At 39.2% G+C, this 22487-nt stretch overlaps 1 protein-coding gene across 1 annotated transcript in view; it reads right to left on the bottom strand.

The window, feature by feature from the left end:
• Positions 1-22487, bottom strand: part of LOC144219524 (zinc finger protein 37A-like) — a 93589-nt gene that overhangs the window by 49897 nt on the left and 21205 nt on the right. Inside the window, exon 3 of the mRNA XM_077749545.1 lies at positions 20737-20862. Within this exon, the coding sequence (XP_077605671.1) occupies positions 20737-20862 (126 nt within the window). The remainder of the gene's footprint in view (positions 1-20736; positions 20863-22487) is intronic.

Genomic DNA, 22487 nt, shown 5'->3' with positions numbered 1-22487 from the left:
AGATATATCTAACTATATGCTAAGGAGACACATATTAAAGATACAAAGATGTTCAAAATGAGGAGATGGAAAAGATACTTCATACTTCATGCAAAGAGCAACCATAAGAAAGTGATTATATTTCAAAAATACATTTCTTGTAAAAGATTTTAAGTAATCTCTACACCCAACATAGGGCTCAAATTTACAATCCTGGGATCAAGAGTTACCTGGTCTACTGACTGTGCCAGGCAGGTGCCCCCACCCCAAAAATAGACTTTAAGTTAAAAAATGTTACTAGAGATAATGAGAGACATTTTACAATGACAAAAGAGTATATCCATTAGGAAGATGGTATAGGAATTATAAACATATACACACCTCAGAATTGAGCCCAAAATATATAAAGTTAAAATGGACAAGTAAATGGAGAAATAAGACAATTAAAAAATAATAGTTGGAGGGGCCCCTGGGTGGCTCAGTTGGTTAAGCGTCTGACTTTGGCTCAGGTCATGATCTCGCGGTTTGTGGGTTCAAGCCCGGCATCGGGTTCTGTGCTGGCAGCTCAGAGCCTGGAGCCTGTTTCAGATTTTGTGTCTCCCTCTCTCTCTGCCCCTCCCACGCTCATCTGTCTCAAAAATAAGTAAACTATGAAAAAATTTTTTAAAGAAGAATAATAGTTGGAGCCTTCATTATCATACTTTCAATAATGAATAGAATAACTAGATAGAAAATCAATAAGGAGAGACAGGATATGAATAAATGACACTACAAACCAAATATACCTAATGGACACACATACCACACACTCCACCCAACAGCAATAGAATCCAAGTTCTTCTAAAATGCACATGGAACACTAAGACAGGCCATTTATTAGGCTACAAAACAAACTTCAATAAATTTAAAAGTACAGAAATAGTACAGTTACCTTCTCTGATCCCAGTGGAATGAAATTAGAAATCAGTAACATGGGGCACTTGGGTGGCTTAGTTGGTTGAGCACCTGACTTTTTTATTTTTTATTTTTATTTTTTATTTTTGAGAGACAGAACACGACAGGGCAGGGGCAAAGAGAGGAGACACAGAATCCAAAGGAGGTTCCAGGCTCTGACCCATCAGCACAGAACCTGATGCGGGGCTCAAACCCATGAGCCATGAGATCAGGAACAGAGCCAAAGTCAGATACTTAACCGAATGAGCCGGCAAAGGTGCCCTGAGCTTCTGACTCTTGATCTCATCTCAGGTCTTGATCTCAGGGTCATGAGTTCAAGTCCTCAGTTGAGTTCCACACTGGGCATGGAGCCAACTTTAAAAAAAATCAGTAACAGAAATTTGAGAAATTCACAAATATGTGGAAATTGAACAAACACTACCCACATATTAAAGCCCATGCCCAGATGGCTTTACTACTGAAATCTACCAAACATTTAAAGAACTAATAAGAGGAGGGGAGGCAAGATGGCGGAGAAGTAGGAAGCACCGTACATTTCGCCTGCACTCATCTCTCAAACAGAGAAGGCCTAAAGTCGTAGGACACTGAGCCACAGGAGTTTGGGAGGAGAAAGAGACAGAGTACACTGGGAAGGAAACCTCATAAGTGTGTGAGTGCGAACTGGGGAAGATAAAAGCCAGACGGGACCAGAGACACGGAGGGAGCGGAGGGAACCCGGCTTGCCTGCAGCTGCGGTGAGTGATAAACCGGCGACTGGCAGCGAGCTGCCGCAAGTCGAGGGGAAAGGAAAGAAAGGCTGAGATTGCTCATAGAACCGTCCCTGGAGAAGAGAAAAACCCTCGGCTTGGAAAGACAGTGTTTTTTTAGCTCTGGCTGGGGTGCTGACTTTAAACTAGGTGCCCTGGTCCCAGAAGGCACCAGGAAAAACTGAACTGCTGGGCGCCCGGCACCATCCATGGCGGTGGCGGCCTGGTGAACCAGCAGCAACGCCTGCGGAGGCGGTCCCGGCGCCAGGTGAAGCGGCAGTGGCGCGCGTGACATCGGCCCACTAAAGCGGCGGTGGCAGCGACCTGGTGAAGTGCCGCCGGCACCTGGTGAAGAGGCGGCTGCGTGAGCGAAAAGTTGCCTGTGGAAGCAGCAGCGGCCGGTAAAGCAGTTGCGGCGAGGTGAGGTGACGCGGACTCTGCGGACCTGAAGTACGATCCCCAGACGCACTCAGGTTGTATTGCTGCTTGACCCCAGCAGATCTGAGGCTGCGGCACTTCCCCACCCTCCACTCAACCCCCGGCAACAGGGAAGCAGCGACCAGCGGAACTGTTAATGGCAGGCTATCTCAAGAAACAAGCCAAAGTACACATGGAGGTGAGTCCCAAATACCACTACGAGTAGGAAAATAAAATAACCAAGGTCTCAACAAAGGGACCAAGAGATACCATTCAAAGAACACTTTCTGAAAGGATAGGCCCTGGACAGTCAAGGAGTCTTCTTGGGTACAGCAGAGCTCACAGGTGCAAAGAGCATAACAAGTCTTTAAAGCTAACAAGAGACTGGGGCGCCTGGATGGCTTAGTTGGTTAAACATCCGACTTTCACTTAGGTCATGATCTAGCAGTTCGTGGGTTCGAGCCCCGCGTCGGGCTCTGTGCCGACTGCCAGCTCAGAGCCTGGAGCCTGTTTCAGAGTCTGTAACTCCCTCTCTCTCTGACCCTCCCCTGCTCACGCTGTCTCTCTCTCTCTCTCTCCTAGAAATAAATAAAACATAAAAAAAAAAAACTTAACAAGAGACTAACCAAAATGACGAAGTGAAAGAGCTCTCCTCCAAAGAAACTCCAAGAAGAATTGACAGCTAATGAACTGCTCAAAACAGATATAAGCAGCATAACTGAACAAGATTTAGAACAATAATCGTAAATTAATCGCTGGGCTTACAAAAAGCATAGAGGATCTTAAAGAAACTATGGTTACAACCAACATGGAGAACAAAAATAGGCATGATGAATTTAAAAATGCGATAAATGAAATACATAATAAACTGGAGGTGTCCAATGCACGGATTGAAGAGGCAGAAAGGAGAATAAGTGATTTAGAAGACACCATTATAGAAAAACAAGAAGCTGACAAAAAAAGAGACAAACTGATCCAGGAACATGAAAGAAGAGTTCAAGACCTCAGCGATACAGTCAAACGCAACAATATCCATATCATAGGAATCCCAGAAGAGGAAGAGAGAGGGAAAGGTGCTGAAGGAGTCCTGGAACAAAGTATAGCAGAGAACTTCCCTGACCTGGGGAAGGAAGTAAATGTTGAAATACAAGAGACACAGAGAACTCCCCTTAGATGTAATTTGAACCGATCTTCTGCACGACATATCATAGTAAAAATGGCAAAATATAAGGACAAAGAGAGAATTTTGAAAGCAGCTAGGGAGAAAAAGGCCCTAGCATATAAAGGGAAACCTATCAGAGTGGTGACAGACCTATCTGCTGAAACTTGGCAGGCCAGAAAGGAATGGCAGGAGATCTTCAATGTGATGAACAGAAAAAATATGCAGCCAAGAATCCTTTATTCAACAAGCTTCTCATTCAAAATAGAAGGAAAAATAAAAGTCTTTCCAAATAAACAAAAATTGAAAGAATTTGTCACCACTAAGTCAGCCCTACAAGAAATCCTGAGGGGGACTCTCTGAGGGAAGTATTGCAAGGAACGAAGACACCAGAGACACCACCACAAGTATGAACCCCACAAAGGACACAATGACTCTAAACCCACATATTTCAATAATAATACTGAATGTAAATAGGCTGAATGCTCCAATCAAAAGACATAGGGTAGCAGAATGGATAAAAAAACAAAATCCATCTATATGCTGTCTACAAGAAACAAATTTTAGATTGGGAGATACCTTCAGATTAAAAGTAAGGGAATGGAGAAATATCTATCATGCTACGGGAAGTCAAAAGAAAGCTGGAGTAGCTATACTTATATCGGACAAACTGGACTTTAAATTTAAGACAATAACAAGGAATGAAGAAGGGCATTATATAATAATTACAGGGTCCATTCATCAGGGAGAACTAACAATCATAAATGTCTATGCACCGAATATAGGAGCACCTAAATATTTAAAACAATCACAAACAAAAACAAGCTTATAGATAAGAATGTGCTAATAGCAGGGGACTTTAATACTCTGCTTATAGAAATGGATAGATCAACCAGACAGAAAATCACTAAAGAAACAATGGACTTGAATGACACAATGGACCAGATGGATCTGACAGATATATTTAGAACTCTGCATCCTGAGAGATGGATGCCAAGGAATTCACTTTCTTCTCAAGTGCGCATGGCACATTCTCCAAGATAGATCACATACTGGGACATAAAGCAGCCCTCAATAAATATAAAAGAATTGAGATCATACCATGCACACTGTCAGATCATAATGCTTTGAAACTTGAAATCAATCACAGGAAGAAGTCTGGAAAACCTCCAAAAACATGGAGGTTAAAGAATACCCTACTAAAGAATGAATGGGCCAGTCAGGCAATTAGAGAAGAAACTAAAAAATATATGAAAACAAATGAAAGTGAAAATACAACAATCCAAACTCTATGGGATGCGGCAAAGGCAGTCCTAAGAGGAAAGTACATTGCACTCCAGGCCTATTTCAAGAAATTAGAGAAAGCCAAGTGCAAAATCTAACAACTCGCCTAAAGGAACTAGAGGCAGAGCAACAAGAGCACCCCAAACCCAGTAGAAGAAGAGAAACAGTAAAAATCAGAGCAGAAATAAACAACATAGAGACCAAAGAAACAATTGAACAGATCAATGAAACCAAGAGTTGGTTTTTTGAAAAAGTAAACAAAATTGACAAACCTCTAGCCAGACTAATCAAAAAGAAAAGAGAGAGCACCCAAATAGACAAAATTATGAATGAAAATGGACTCATTACAACCAACCCCTCAGAAATACAAGCAATTATCAGGGAATACTATGAAAAATTACATGCCAGGAAATTGGACAACTTAGAAGAAATGGACAAATTCCTAAACACACACTCACTACCAAAATTCACACGGGAAGAAATAGAAAACCTGAACAGACCCATAACGAGTGAAGAAATCGAATCAGTGATCAAAAATCTCCCAACAAATAAGAGCCCTGGACCTGATGGCTTCCCTGGGGAATTCTACCAGACATTTAAAACAGAATTAATCCCAATTCTTCTCAAGCTATTCCAAAAAATAGAAATCGAAGGAAAACTCCCAGACTCATTTTATGAAGCCAGCATCACTCTGATTCCCAAGCCAGACAGAGATCCAGCAAAAAAAGAGAACTATAGGCCAATATCCTTGATGAATACGGATGCAAAAATCCTCAACAAGATCCTTGCAAATCGAATCCAACAGCACATAAAAAGTAGCATCCACCAAGAACAAGTGGGATTCGTTCCTGGATTACAAGGCTGGTTCAACATTTGGAAATGAATCAGTGTGATACATCACATCAACAAAAGAAAAGATAAAAACCATATGATCCTGTCAATAGATGCAGAAAAAACATTTGGCAAAATATAACATCCCTTCTTAATTAAGACCCTCGAGAAAGTCGGGATAGAGAAACCTCAGCTAACATCATCCTCAATGGGAAAAATCTGAGAGCTTTCCCCCTGAGATCAAGAACATGACAGGGATGTCCACTCTCTCCACTGTTGTTTAACATAGTGCTGGAAGTCTTAGCATCAGCCATCAGACAACAAAAGGAAATCAAAGGCATCACAATCCGCAAAGAAGTCAAACTCTCACTTTTCGCAGATGACATGATACTCTACATAGAAAACCCAAAAGACTCCGCCAGAAGCCTACTAGAACTGATCCAAGAGTTCAGNAATGAAATCTGGCCACGTGTAGCAACATGGATGGACCTTGAGGGTGTTATGCTGAGCGAAATGTCAGGCAGAGAAAGACAAATACTATATGATTGCACGTATAGGAGGATTAGGAGGAACTTAATGGAGGACCAAGGGGGAGAAGAATGGGGGAAATGGTGGGGGAGAGGGAGACAGGCAAACCATGAAAGATTCTTGAATACTGAGAACAAACTGAGGACTGATGGGTGTGTGCAGGGGGTGAGGAGATGTGCATGGAGGAGGGCACTTTTGGGATGAGCACTGGGTGTTATATGGAAACCAAGTTGTCAATAAACTATTTGTAAAAAAAAAAAAAAAAGAACTAATAAGAATTCTTCATGATCCCTCCCCAAAAACAGAAAAGAGAACACTTCTTATCTCAATCAATAAGGCCAGTATTACCCTGATACCCCCAGATGTCACAAGAAAACTACAACTGTCTCTTATGAATACAGATGCAAAAATTCTCATCAAAATACCAGCAAACTGAAATATAGCAACTTATTACATTTATTACATACCATGACCAAGTGGAATTTTTCCTAGGAATGCAGTTGCTGTGACACGCAAAACTCCACCAATGTATTTCATCATATCAATAGAATAAAACATAAAAATCATCTTAAAAGACACAGAAAAATGCATTATGACATAAATCAACACTCCTTCATGCCAAAAAAAAAGGAACAGAATGGAACTTCTCAGGGCAACTACATGGCTCAGTCAGTTAAGCATCTGACTTCAGCTCAGGTCATGATCTCACAGATGAGGTGGGGCAAAGGTGAGAGCTTCTGGATGTGAGCTGGGGCTGCAGGATCTGAACTTCTCAATCAGTGCCAAGGGAGAATACACATGAGCTTTCTTATAAACTTGCCCACACATGGAGCAGAAGGAGAAGAGGCAGCAGGGCTTGAGAGCAGTGAACAACTGAACATCAAAAAGAAATTCTATTACAAAGTACCTCTGATGTTCGATAATTGAAAGGTGCCATGTTTTCCTTAATTGGATTACTCATAAGCTAATGCTGTACTCTAAGAGGACTACAGCCTGGGGCTGTAAAGAATGTATTTTGAGAAGTGAATTAAGTGTTTTGGTTAATATCAATGATGTCTGAAGCTTCGAAATAGATGAGGAGTGTCTTGATGATTCTGTATTAGTATTATGATTTTAGTATGGCCACACTGACATGTGCAATCTTGATCTGCATTTTTTGGTATCTTTGAGGCAAGAAATTTCCCCTTTTTCACCCCAAAGGGATTTACCCTGGACAAGGCATTGTGGTTGTCATTTGCTGAATCAGACATCCAAGTTGCTGGCAACTGCCAAAATATCTGTACAACTGTGCAGATGGGGACAACTGTCGGCCAGAGCATTCTCTGATGCCACGAAGAGAATGCTTGGGGCGCCTGGGTGGCTCAGTCAGTTGAGCATCCAACTTCAGCTCAAATCATGATTTCAGTTTGTAAGCTTGAGCCCCACATGGGTTGACGGCACAGAGACTGCTTGGAATTCTCTTCTTCTCTGACCCTCCCCCACTCACACACGTGCTCTCTCTCACTCAAATAAACAAACAAACAAAAAAAGATGATGAATGCTTGTAGTGACTCTTGGGTCCCATCTTCATCATCAAATATCCCAGCTGGAGGATGAAAACTAGCAGCTGTTCAGCAAGTTCCATTATGTGCACAATGGCACTGCCATCTGCAATATATGACTCTGCTATTTACTCAGTTGATCCTAAGAGGATGCTCTAATGGCATGTAACAGGGGCATACAGGGTGGTAGTTTTTACATCAGTAGCTCATAGGCATTTTATGGGAAGCTTGGTGGACAGAAGTTCCCAGAAGCATGAGAGGAGGTTGCCAAAGAGTCTCTCAAGGACACTAATAGGAGTGTCTATTATATTACAATTTAGACAAATTATAGAGCCTTTTGTTGTAGGGAACCCCATTCTAATTGGGATAATTTATAACTAATAAACAAACTTCAGTAAAATTGTTAAGAGGAAGATGTTGTCACCAGAAAAACAAAACAAAACAAAACATGTTGGGCTCTTTTTAATGTTGAGGTATGCAAAGCTCAAAGAGCTAATAATTCCCAGGAATTTAATGGAGATAGTGGGGCTTTGTAAAAAATATGGAAGAGTAGCTCATTCCTTTTTGTGAGCTCTTTGATGAGTGTCTGTGTGTCCTGAATAAGTGTGTAAAATAAATCTGAGGAGGATATCACAAATGTAACAAATTGTACCTGCTCCATTCCCAGACACACTCACCTCAGTGCTGGAGCTCCAGGCCTCCTCCTCCAAAAGACCTGTGCAGACCCTGCCAATGCCCACTGATTGGTGCCAGTTTGTGGGACCTCAGTCCAAGTGGGGCAGGGACTGGTCTCATTTCACAAGCAGACCAGAGCACGGCTAGTTAAAAATACACCCTCCTTCTGGGGACTAAACACTGCCCAAAACAGGCAAAGAGAGCCTCTGCAAACAGTAAACTGAAGGAAAGAAGCCAGGACTCAACAGCAAGGTACATACAACACACATAGGAGACATGTCCTGAGTCACTGGGTCCTGGGGGACAAGGGACCCTCCACTGCCAGGCACTACAGGGACCTCTTCTTCATAAGGCCATTACCCTCAAGAAAAACAGATTTAGATGACTTTCCTAACACACAGAAATAGACACAAAAAGTTAGACAAAATGAGGAGACAAAGAAACATGTCCCAAGTGAAAGAACAGGACCAAACCACAATAAGAGACCTAAGCAAAAATACATGTTAAGTAATATGCCAGATAGAGAATTTAAAGTAATGATCAAAAAGATACTCACTGGACTTGAGAAAAAAGTGGAGGACATCGGTGAAATCCTTAACACAGAGATAAAAAAGAATTAGAGATGAAGAATACAATAAACAGAATTAAAAATACACATGATAGAATAAATAGACTACATGAAGCAGAGAAATGAATTATGACCCAGAAAACAGAGTAATAGAAAGCAAAGCATAAAGGAAGAAACAAGGGGTGCCTGGGTGGCTCTGTTGGTTAAGCATCTGATTTCAGCTCAGGTCATGATCTCGCAGTTTGTGATTCAAGCCCGGTGTCGGGCTCTGTGCTGACAGCCAGCTCAGAGCCTGGAGCCTCCTTCAGATTCTGTCTCCCTCTCTCTCTGCTCCTCCCATGCTCATGCTCCGTCTCTCTCTGTTTCTCAATAATAAATAAACATTAAAAATTTAAAAAAAAAAGAAGCAGCAAAATTATACAAATTGAGAACAGTCTCAGGGAACTCAGTGACTGCATCAGGAGTAATAACGTTCATATAATATGGGTCCCAGAACAAGAGAGAAAAGAGGGCAAAAATTATTTGAGAAATAATAGCTAAAAACTTCCCCAGAGATATCTAGATCCAGGAGGCACAGAGATGACCCAACAAAATCAAAGGATATCCACATTGAGACACATAATAATTGAAATGCAAAAAGCAGCAAGGAAAAGAACACAGTTACATACAAGGGAAACTCCATAAGGAGATCAGTGGATTTTCAGCAGAAGGAAAGGGAGTGGCATAGTATATTCAAGAGTGCTGACAGGGGAAAATATGTAGTCAAGAATACTCTATCCAACAAGACTATCATTCAGAATAGAAAGAAAGATAAAGAGTTTCTAAGACAGGGGCGCCTGGGTGGCTTAGTCGGTTAAGTGTCCGACTTTTGCCTGGGTCATGATCTCACGGTTCGTGGGTTCAAGCCCCGCATCAGGCTCTGTGCTGACTGCCAGCTCAGAGCCTGGAGCCTGTTTCAGAGTCCGTGACTCCCTCTCTCTCTGACCCTCCCCTGCTCACGCTGTCTCTCTCTCTCTCCTAGAAATAAATAAAACATTAAAAAAAAAATTAAAAAAAAAAAGTGTCCGACTTTGGCCTGGGTCATGATCTCACGGTTCGTGGGTTCAAGCCCCGCATCAGGCTCTGTGCTGACTGCCAGCTCAGAGCCTGGAGCCTGTTTCAGAGTCCGTGACTCCCTCTCTCTCTGACCCTCCCCTGCTCACGCTGTCTCTCTCTCTCTCCTAGAAATAAAGAAAACATTAAAAAAACTTAAAAAAAAAAAGTTTCTAAGACAAACAAAAACTAAAGGAGTTCATGACCACTAAACCAGCCCTACTATAAATACCAAAGGGGACATCCTGAGTGGAAAAGAAAGACTATAAGTGACAACATGAAAAGTAAAATATGATGGGGCGCCTGGGTGGCTCAGCCGGTTAAGCACCCAACTTTGGCTCAGGTCATGATCTCGTGGTTTGTTGAGTTCAAGCTCCGCATCAGGCTCTGTGCTTAGAGCTTGGAGCCTGGAGCTTGCTTCAATTTCTGTGTCTCCCTCACTCTGCTTCTCCCCCACTTGCGCTCTATCTCTGTCTCTCTCAAAAATAAACATAAAAAATTTTTTAAAAATTAAAAAAAGAGTAAAATATGCATAAACAGGAAAAACAATTATTTTTGTGAAAATCAGTCAAGATATTCATTAACCAAAGGATGTAAAATATGACAACATATATCTTAAACATGGAGAGGAGAGGAGTAAAGAATGGGTTCAAACTTAAGCAGTCATCAACTTAATATAGACTGGTATACGCAGAAGATGTTATATACAAACGAATGTTAACAACAAATCAAAAACCAGTAATAGGCATCAAAGAATGAAAGGAAAGAAATACAAGTATATCACTAAAGAAAGTCAACAATGTATAAAAGACAGCAAGAGAAATCCGAGAAAATCTATAAAAACAACCAAAAAAACAGGTAACAAAATGGCAATGAATATATATTTCTCAACAATTAATCTCTGAATGTAATACTAAAAATTCCAATTAAAAGACAGAGTGAGCAGCACCTGGCTGGTTTGGTCAGTAGATCGTGTGAGTCTTGATTCTGGGGTCATGAATTTGAACCCCACATTGGGGCTTAAAAAAAAAAAGACACAGGGTGGCAGAGCAGAAAAGAGACCACCTATATACAGCTGACAAGAGACACATTCAGACTCAAAGACACCTGCAGACTGAAAGCAAGGGGATGGAGAAACATTTATCATGAAAATGGATTTCAAAAGAAAGCCAGAATTGTCATACTTATATCAGACAAATAGACTTTAGAACAAAGACTATAACATGAGACAAAGAAGCACACTATATAATAATAAAGGGGCCAATCCAACAAGAAGCTGTAACAATTGTGAATATTCATGCACCCAACATGAGAAAATCCAAATATACAAAACAATTAATAATAAACATAAAGGAACTCATTGACAGTAACACAATACTAGCAAGGGACTTTAACATCCCACTATGTTGATGGACAGATCATCCAAATTGAAAATTAACAAGGGAACAATGGCTTTGAATGACACATTTGACTGGATGAATTTAACAAACATATTCAGCACACTCCATCCTAAAACAGCAAAACACACATTCTTTTCAAGTGTACATGGAACATTTTCCAGAATAGATCACAAGTTAGGCCATAAGTCTGTCACATTTCTATATACTAATAATAAAGCAACAGAAAGAAAATTAAGCAAAGAATCCCACTTACAACTGTACCAAAATTAATTAAGACACCTAGGAATAAACCTAATGAGAGAGGTGAAACACCTGTAGTCTGAAAGCTATAAAATACTTATGAAAGAAATTCAAAACAACATAAAGAAATGGAAAGCACTGCATATTCACTTGTTGGAAGAACAAATATTGTTAAAATGTCTATACTACTCAAAGCAATCTACACATTTAATGAAATCTCTATCAAAATACCAATAGTATTTTTCACAAAACTAGAACGATCCTAAAATTTGTGTGGAACCACAAAAGATGTTCAATAGCCAAATCAATCTTAAAAAAGAAAAGCAAAGCTAGAGGAATCACAATTCCAGATTTCAAGTTACATTACAAAGCTATAGTCACCAAAACAATGATACTGGCATAAAAACAGACACATAGATTAATTGAACAGAATAAAAAAACTTAGAAATAAACCCACAATTATATCGTCAATTATCTTCAACAAAGCAGAAAGGAATATCCAGTGGGAAAAAGACAGTCTCTTTAACAAATGGTCCTGGGAAAACTGGACAACAACATGCAAGACAATGAAACTGGACCACTTTCTTATACCATACACAGAAATAAATTCAAAATGGATTAAAGACCTAAATATGAGACCTGAAACCATCAAAATCCTAGAAGAGAGCATAGGCAGTAATGTCTCTGACATCAGCTGTAGCAACATTTTCCTAAGTACATTTCCTGAAACAAAGGAAATAAAAGCAAAAATAAATTACCAGGACTACATCAAAATAAAAACCTTCTGCACAGCAAAGGAAACAATCAACAAAACTAAAAGGCAACCTACAGAACAGAAAATATTTGTAAATGATATTTCTGAAAAAGGGTTACTAACCAAAATACATGAAGAACTTTCACAATTCAACACAATCCAATTAAACAAAGAACAAAGACATGAACAGACATTTGTCCAAAGAAGACATCCAACTGAGCCAGCCAAGTGCCCCTCAAAAAAGACATCTAAATAGCCAACAGACAGTGAAAAGATGCTCACCATCTCTCCTCATCGGGGAAATGCAAATCAAAACTACAATGAGAGGCGCCTGGGTGGCTCAGTCAGTTAAGTGTCCGAGTTTGGCACAGGTCATGATCTCATGGCTTGTCAGTTCGAGCCCCATGTCAGGCTCTGTGCTGACAGCTCAGAGCCTGGAGCCTGCTTCAGATTCTGTGTCTCCCTCTCTCTACCTCTCCCCAGCTCGTGCTCTGTCTCTGTCTCTCTCAAAATAAATAAATATTTAAAAAAATATATTACAGGGGCGCCTGGGTGGCTCAGTCAGTTAAGTGTCCGACTTCAGCTCAGGTCACAATCTCACAGTTCATGGGTTCAAGCCCCGCATCGGGCTCTGTACTGACACCTAGCTCAGAGCCTGGAGCCTGNGCCAGCTCAGAGCCTGGAGCCTGTTTCAGCTTCTGTGACTCCCTCTCTCTCTGACCCTCCCCTACTCATGCTGTCTCTCTCCTAGAAATAAATAAAACATTTAAAAAAAATTTTTTTTTTAATTTTTAAATTAAAATAAAAATAACATTACAATGAGATATCACAACTGTCAAAATGACTAAAATCAAAAGCACAAGCAACAAGTGTTGGTGAAGATGTTCCTCTGGCACTGTTTGTGGGAAAACAAAGTGGTGTAGACACTGAGGAAAACAATATGGAATTTCCTCAGAAGTTAAAAATAGAACTGTTTTACAATCCTGTAATCATATTACTAGTATTTACTCCAAAATTATTAAAATACTGGGACACCTGGGTGGCTCGGTCAGTTAAGCATCGTCAGTCTCTAGATTTTGGCTCAGGTCACCAGCTCACAACTGTGAGATCTAGACCCACAGTGGGCCCTGCCACTGGGTGTGGAGCCTGCTTAAGATTCTCTTCCTCTTCCTCAATCCCTTCCCCACTCACACTCTCCCTCCTTCTCTCAAAACAAAAATATTAAAACACTAATTCAGGGGCGCCTGGGTAGCTCAGTTAGTTGAGCGTCCGACTTCGGCTCAGGTCATGATCTTGCAGTTCATGGATTTGAGCCCTACATCGGGCTCTGTGTTGACAGAAGGATCAGAGCCTGGAGTCTGTTTCGGATTCTGTATCTCGTTCTCTCTCTGAACCTCCCCTCCTCACCCTGTCTCTCTCTTTCTCGCAGAAACAAATTAAAAAAAAAACATTAAAAAAAGTATAAAAGGAAAACCCACTAATTCAGAGGAACACATGCATCCCTTTATAGCAGCATTATTTACAAGAGCCAAATTATGGAAACAGCCCAAGTGTTCATTGGTAGATGAATGGACAAAGATGTGGTAAATATACATGATGGAATATTATTCAGGCCTAAAAAATAATGAAATCTTGCCATTTGCAATGACATGGATAGAGCTAGAGAGTGTATAATGTGAAGCAAATTAAGTCAGTCAAAGAAAGACAAATACCATATGATTTCACTCATATGCAGAATTTACGAAAAACAAATGAGGAAAGAAAAAAAAGAGAGACAAATCAAGACAAAATATTCTTAACTATAGAGAAGAAACTGATGGTTACCAGAGGGGAGGTGGGTAGGGGGAACAGTGAAATAGGTAAAGGGGATTAAGGAGTCCACCTGTCATGATAAGCACTGGATGACTCATGGAATTGCAGAATCAGTATATTGTACACCAGAAACTACTGTAACACTGTAGATGTTACCTATATTGGAACTATAATTTTTTTTTAAAACTTATGAACAAGTGGGTTCATCCTAGGAATTCAAGGTTGGTTAAATGTTTCAAAATTTATGTAATTCAGAATACTAACTGAATAAAAAAGAAAAATCATGTGATTATCCCAAGAGATGTAGAAAAATCATTAGACATTCATTTCATGTAGAAAAAACATCATTCCACAATGACTACAAACAAATCTTTCAGAAAACTCCAGCAGACTACAGAACTTCCTTAAACTGATAAAGCACAGCTCTAAAAAAAAAAAAAAAACCAGTTAATTTAATCATGTCACAGTGAAAAATGAATGCTTTACCTCTAAGATTAGAAACAAGACATGAATATCTTCTTTCACCACATGTATGTAATGGTATATTTGGTAACCCCAGATAGTTATTAAAGAAAAAAAATAAAAGGCGTACAGTTTAGAAATGAACTTATCCTTTTCACAGATAATATAATTGTGCACATAAAACATGCTTGGGAATCTCCAAAAAAATCTACTAGAATAAATATAATTAGCAAAGTTACAAAACACAATGTCAATATACATAAATCAATTAGATTTCTATTTACATCCAACAACTAGAAAACCAAATTATAAAATAAATGCCATTTATATCAAAATCAAAATAGTGAAATCCATCTATCAAATATGCATAAAACACATACAATGAAAGCTATATATCACTCCAAAAAATTTAAAGACGTAAATAAAGGGAAAGATTCAGGCATACCTCGGTTTATTGTGCTTTGCAGATAATGCAATTTTTACAAACTGAAGATCTGTGACAACTCTGTATCAAGAAATTCTTTTTTTTAATAAATAGTTTGTCAAGTTGGTTTCCATATAACACCCAGTGCTCATCCCCACAAATACCCTCCTCCATGCCCATCATCCCCCTTCACCTCCCCCCCACCCCCATCAGCCCTCAGTTTGCTCTCAGGATTCAAGAGTCTTTCATGGTTTGCCTCCCTCCCTCTCTCCCACTATTTTTCCCCTTCTACTCCCCCATGATCCTCAGTTCCTCCTAATCCTCCTATACGTGCAAACATATGGTAGCTGTCCTTCTCTGCCTGACTTATTTCGCTCAGCATAACACCCTCAAGGTCCATCCATGTGGCTACACATGGCCAGATTTCATTATTTCTCATTGCCATTTGGTATTCCATTGTATAAATATGCCACATCTTCTTTTTTTTTTTTTAATATGCCACATCTTCTTGATCCATTCGTCTGTTGATGGACACTTGGGCTCTTTCCATGTTTTGGCTATTGTTGAGAGTGCTGCTATGAACAGTGGGGTACATGTGCTCCTATGCATCAGCACTCCTGGATCCCTTGGATAAATTCCTAGCAGTGCTATTGCTGGGTCATAGGGGAGTTCTATTGTTAACTTTTTGAGGAACCTCCACACTGTTTTCCAGAAGGGCTGCACCAGTTTACATTCCCACCAACAGTGTAGGAGGGTGCCTGTTTCTTCACATCCTCACCAGCGTCTAGAGTCCTGTGATTTACTCATTTTAGCCACTCTGACCGGTGTGAGGTGGTATCTCAGTGTGGTTTTGATCTGTATTTCCCTGATGAGGAGGGATGCTGAGCATCATTTCATGTATCTGTTGGTCATCTGGATGTCCTCTTTGGAGAAGTGTCTGTTCATATCTTCTGCCCATTTCTTCACTGCATTGTTTGTTTTTCGGGTGTAGAGTTTGGTGAGTTCCTTATACTAGCCCTTTATCTGATATGTCATTTGCAACTATCTTTTCTCATTCCATCAGTTGCTTATTCGTTTTCTTGATTGTTTCCTTCGCTGTGCAGCTTTTTATCTTAATGAGGTCCCAATAGTTCATTTTCGCTCTTGATTGCCTTGCCTTTGGGGATGTGTCAAGTAAGAGATTGCTGTGGTTGAAGTTGAGTAGGTTGTTTCCTGCTTTGTCCTCTAGGATTTTAATGGTTTCCTGTCTCACATTCAGGTCCTTCATCCATTTTGAGTTTATTTTTGTGTATGGTGTGAGAAAATGATGTAGTTTCATTCTTCTGCATGTTGCTCCCAGCACCATCTGTTAAAGAAGCTTTTTTTTCCCTCATTGGATACTCTTTCCCGCTGTGTCAAAGATTTGTTGGCCATACATTTGTGGGTCCAATTCTGAGTTCTCTATTCTATTCCATTGGTCTACATGTCTGTTTTTGTGCCAATACCATACTGTCTTGATGATGACAGCTTTGTAGTAGAGGCTAAAGTCTGGGATGGTGATACCTCCTGTTTTGGTTTTATTCTTTAGTATTACTTTGGCTATTCAGGGTCTTTTGTGGTTCCATACAAATTTTTGGATAGTTTGTTCTAGTTTTGAGAAGTATGCTGGTGCAATTTTGATTGGAATTGCATTGAATGTGTAGATAGCTTTGGGTAGTAATGACATCTTAACTATATTTATTCTTCCTATCCATGAGCATGGAATGTTTTTCCATTTCTTTGTGTCTTCTTCAATTTCCTTCATAAGTTTTCTATAGTTTTCATCATACAGATCTCTTATATCCTTGGTTAGGTTTATTCCTAGGTACTTTATGTTTTTTTGTGCAATTGTGAATGGTATCAGTTTCTTGATTTCTCTTTCTGTTGCTTCATTGTTGGTGTATAAAAGTGCAACTGATTTCTGTACGTTGACTTTGTACCCTGCAACTTTGCTGAATTCTTGGATTAGTTCCAGTTTTGGGGTCTTTTGTGGTTCCATACACAGTTTAGGATAGTTTGTTCTAGGTTTGAGAAGAATGCTGGTGCAACATTGATTGGGATTGCATTGAATGTGTAGATTGCTTTAGGTAGTAATGACATTTTAACAATATTTATTGTTCCGATCCATGAGAATTATTATTATATTTGTAACTGTGATGTGTGATCAATGATCTTTGATGTTACCATTGTAATTGGGAGCACCACAACCCACACACACAACCACATAAGTTGAGGGAACTTATTCCATAAATGTACATTCTGACTGCTCCACCACGTGCCATTCCCCATCTCTTTCCTTCTCCTGAGACACAACAGTATTAAAATTAGGCCAATTAGTAACTCTACAATGGCTTCTACGTGCTCAAGTGAAGGGAAGAGTTCACATCTCTCACTTTAAATCAAAAGCTAGAAAAGATTAAACTTAGTGGGGAAGGCAAATCAAAAACCTGAGATAAGCTAAAAGCTAGGCCTTCTGTGCTAGTCAGCCAAGCTACAAATGCAGAAGGTAAGTTTTTGAAAGAAATGAAAAGTGAGACTCCAGGGGGGAAAAAAAGAATGATAAGAAAGTGAAACCATCTTATTGCTGAAATGAAAAAAGTTTGAGTGGTCTGCAGAGAACATCAAATCAGCCACAACATTCCTTTAAGCCAAAGCCTAATCCAGGGCAAAGCCCTAACTTTCTTCAATTCTATGAAAGCTGAAAGAGGTAAGGAAGCTGCAGAATAAAAATTTGAACCTAGGAGAAGTGCCTGGAAGAATTTCATTCCAACTCTCATGGATGACTTTGTGGGGTTCAGGACTTCAGTGGAGGAAGTCACTGCAGATGTGGTAGAAATAGCAAGAGAACTAGAATTAGAAGTGGAGCCTGAAGATGTGACTGAATTGTTTGAAAAGATGAGGTAATTCTTCTAACAGATGCGCAAAGCAGTTGGTTCTTAAGATGGAATCTATTCCTGGTGAAGATTCTATGAAAACTGTTAGAATGAAAACTAAGAAATTAGAGTATTACATAAACTTAGTTGATAAACAGTGGCATAGTTTGAAGTTCTGTGATGGGTAAAATGCTATCAAACAGTCACATGCTACAGGCAAATCATGAAAGGAAGAGTCAATCAATGTGGAAACCTCACTGTTGTGTTATTTTAAGGAACTGCCACAGCCACCCTAACCTTCATTACCATTACCCTGACCAGTTAATAGCCATCGATATCAGGGCAAGACTCAGCACCAGCAAAAAGATTACAACTCCCTGAAAGCTCAGATGATGGCTAGTGATTTTTCGCAATAAAGTATTTTTTAATTAAAGTATGTGCATTGTTTTTGGACCTAATGCTACTGCACACTTAATAGATTACAGTATAATGTCCACATAAACTTTTATATGCACTGGGAAACCAAAAAATTCATTTTGGTTTATTTGGACTCAAATTATTTCAATATTCACTTTGTTCCAATGGTCTGGAACTGAACTCACAGTATCAGAAAACTCAGTATTGTTTTATGTCTTTTTTTAATAGAATTTTTAAAAATGTTTATTTATTCTGACAGAGTAAGAGAGTGGAGAGGAGCAGAGAGAGAGAAACCCAAGTAGGCTCCATGCTGTTGGCGGAGAACCCGATGTGGGGCTCAATCCCACAAACTGTGAAATCATGACCTAAACTGAAATTAAGAGCCAGACACTTAACCTACTGAGCCACCCAGGCGCTCCTGAAGACTACATATTGTTACAATAGAAATCCTTCTCAGACTATCCTAAAGACCCCAAACTATCTCAACCAGAATTTTAAGCAATGTTTTAGAAAAAATGAACAAGAAATTCTAAAATTTATTTGGAGGGGAGCCTATGTGCCTTAATTGGTTAAGCATCTGACTCTTGATTTTAGCTCAGGTCATAATCTCAGTTTGTGGGATCAAGCCCCTTGTTGGGCTCTGTGCTGCCAGCATGGAGCCTGCTTGGGATTCATTCTCTTTCTTTCTTTCTCTCTCTCTCTCTCCTCCCACCCTTTCTTTGCCCCTCCCCTGCTCTCTCAAAATAAATGAACTTAAGAAAAATAAAATAAAACTTACATGGAAACAACAATGAATGTACAGTAATCCAAATAATTTTGAAATGAAAAACATATTTGGAGAACTAGATCTTCAATATTTGATAAGTTTTCACAAAGCTACATAATCAAGAAGGTATGTTATATTCAAACAGACCCATTAAACAGAATAGAGTCCAGATCTAGAACTACAGAAATATGGTCAATTAGTCTTTGACAAAGGTGCAAAAACAGCTCAATGGAAAAGTAATCTTCCAGAAAATGGTGTCAACATAACTAGACATAGAAATGCAAAAAATGAACCACAACCCTTATTTCACATCATATGGAAAAATTAACTAGCAATGAATAATAGGCCTATCTACATAATTATAAAAGTTCCAGAAAACATAGGAGGAAATTCCACTAACATAATCTAAAGTAAAAATTTCTTTAAAAAGATACAAAAAAATGAAATATAAAAGAAAAGCCAAAGATACATTTAAAAACTAATGAAAAACTCTGCTCTTCCAAGACACTATTAAAAAAAAATTAGAGGGGCGCCTGTGTAGCTCAGTCGGTTAAGCTTCCGACTTTGGCTCAGGTCATGATCTCACAGCTGGTGGGTTCGAGCCCCGCACTGGGCTCTGTGCTGACAGCTAGCTCAGAGCCTGGAGCCTGTTTCGGATTCTGTGTCTCCCTCTCTCTCTGACTCTCCCCTGTTCATGCTGTCTCTCTCTCTCTCTCTCTCTCTCTCTCTCAGAAATAAATAAAAAACATTTAAAAATATTTTTTTAAAAATTAGAGAAAGTACAAGATAGGTAGAAAACATTAGCAAAGTATTTATCTGATAATGGTCTTACATCTAGATTATATGAAGAATTCTTCCAACTCAATTAAGACCCCCCCCAAAAAAACCCTAAATTTTAAAGAATGGGATAAAGACATAAACAGACCTCAAAAAGGAAAACATGTGATTAGCCACAAAATCCATTAAAAGATGTTCAACTTCATTAATTATCAGAAAAATACAAATTAAAACCCAGTAAGATACAAAGACACCCACTAGAAATATTTAAAAAAAAACACAAAACTTACCATACCAAATACCAAATGTTGGTGAAGATGTGAAACAACTAGAACTATCATACATACACCCCTAAAGGGTATGCAAACTAGCACAGTCACACTGGAAACATCTGGCAGTTTCTTATGAAGTTACTCTAAGACCAATAGTACCATACTTCTGGGTATTTATTTACATAGGAGAAATTAAAACAAGTCTACACAAAGACTCATACCTAAATGGACAGAGCAACTTTATTCCTAACACCTAAAAGGAAAAAACCTGTATATCTATCAGCTGGGATACATATGGAAGATAAATTGTGGTATATGCATACTAGTAAGGAATAAAAAATGATATGTACAAAAACATGCATGAATCTCAAAATCTACATGAAAGAAACAAGAAAAAAGTAAATACTATATGATGTATATAAAATTCTAACAGGGAAAAACTACTCCGGTAGAAAGCAGATCACTGGTTGACAGAGCCACAGAGAGGGATCAGGAAAGAATGATGAAGGATCAGGAAAGAATGACTACAAATACCTACAAGGAAACTTTTTGGGGTAACAGCAATATTTTATCATTATTTGGCAGTAGTGGTCACTTGCAGACATTTCTGAAACTCACAATTACACACTTAAAGCTACTGACTTTTACTCTCTATCAATTACACCCAATAAAAATAATTTAAAATTTAAAAAGGAAAGAGAGAAGACAGAATTGATTCTCAGAAATCACATGGTAAGGTCTGCTCACCCACTGAGACCAGGTGGCTGTAGTTCTCCAGCATCACATCTCTGTATAGGGTTGTCTGAGCAGGGGCCTCTGGTGCCACTCCTCCTGGGTGACCTCCACAGTCACATCCTTGAATGACACTGATACCTGTAACAGCACACTTTCTATTCAATCTGAGACGTTCAGAAACCAGTGATAGGGAAAATGCCTTGGAAAATTAATATGTATTATGTTTACTATTGAGAAATTAAAACAAAATTTTATACAGTATGCCTATTATGGACCTATCATTGTCTTACACTTTGGTATGCTCACATAATTGATACAAATATAATTGTCATGCCCTAGTGTATTTTATTTATAAATTATATACATAGACTGTCAGTTAATAAAATTTAGTGACTTGTTTTTTAGACCATTAATTATAACTAGGCTACCTCTAATCTTTTCCTATGCCCCAACAGGCAGTCCTGACACTCTCTGAGATATACACACCCACTTGGGAGTTGCCTCCTGGAGCCACAGAGAGCCAAGAGAGATACATGTAAGCCCTGGAGGCAGTATGCATAATCAGACTTGCCTTTCAGAAGCAATGCTCTGGAAGAAGAGTAGAAAACGTTGCAAACAGCAAAACAAAAGAGACCAATTTAATTGAGGCCACCATGCTAAATCAGATAAAGACAAACACTGTATGATCTCTCTTATATGTGAAACCCAAAACATTTCAAAAACAAACTAAGCTCATAGATGTACACAACAGACTGGTGGTTGGCAGAGAATGGGGATGGGAGAAATGGGTGAAATGTTTTTGCTTTTTTTATTTTTAAAATGTAAATAAACTGAATTTAAAAAAAAAGCCTATACTAAAGCAATGGGGATGAAGTATGGGAAACTGATCTCTACAAGAGAAGGAAGAAAATTTTGATCTTTTTTTTTTTTTTGTCCACTAAGAAGCTGCACAGGCAGTTGGGTAAGTGCTGATAATATATATGTATGTATGTCTCTCTCCCCTGTCCTGACACAGAGTTCCTTTAGGGTTTTAACCCTTGAAAACTTCTTAGTGATTAGAACACTAGGATTATCTTTTGTTCTAATGAGGTACCTCTGCGTGAGCTCTGGATGGGGGATGGTCATTAGAAAGTCCAGGCCATAATTAGAAACCTGGAATCTTGAGCCTGCCTACACATCTCTAGAGAGGGCAAAGGGGCTAGAAAAAGAGTTTTAATCACATCTACATGAAGATGCCTTCCTAAAAATCCCAGAAGTAGGGGTGTAGAGAGATTCCAGGTTCGTGAATACATCCATGTATCAGGAGAGTGATGCACCCCAACTTCATGGGGGCAGTAGCTCCTGAGCTGAGGACCCTCCCAGACTTCATTCTATGTTATCTCTCCATCTGGCTGTTCATCTATATCCTTTAACAAACTGGTAAAAGTGTTTCCCTGAGTTCTGTGCACCTCTCTAACAAATTAATCAAACTCAAGAAGGGAATTGTGGGAACCTCAGATTTATAGCTGATGGTCAATTTTTCATTAGCTTTCACTGGGTTACAGTTTCTCAAAATGTCCTTTTCATAAGATGCTTTTGATGGCTTAACAGTGAGAAAGTGGATGCACTGTGTTTTCCTGGCTCTGCCACAAACTAGGTGTCACCTGATAAGTCACCACTAACATCCCATTTCTTTACAGCTTCTAAGAGTCTGTGGTAGATAACCAAGTAAACCCTTCATTACCCCTCATTTTAGGATTCTATGAGCTCAAGTCAACATTGTT

The sequence above is a fragment of the Crocuta crocuta genome, unplaced genomic scaffold (assembly GCF_008692635.1).
Source record: "Crocuta crocuta isolate KB4526 unplaced genomic scaffold, BGI_CrCroc_1.0 scaffold99, whole genome shotgun sequence".
In the NCBI taxonomy this organism is placed as follows: Eukaryota; Metazoa; Chordata; class Mammalia; order Carnivora; family Hyaenidae; genus Crocuta; species Crocuta crocuta.
The sequence above is the reverse complement of the archived record's forward strand: the minus strand, read 5'-3'. Positions and strand labels throughout refer to the sequence as shown.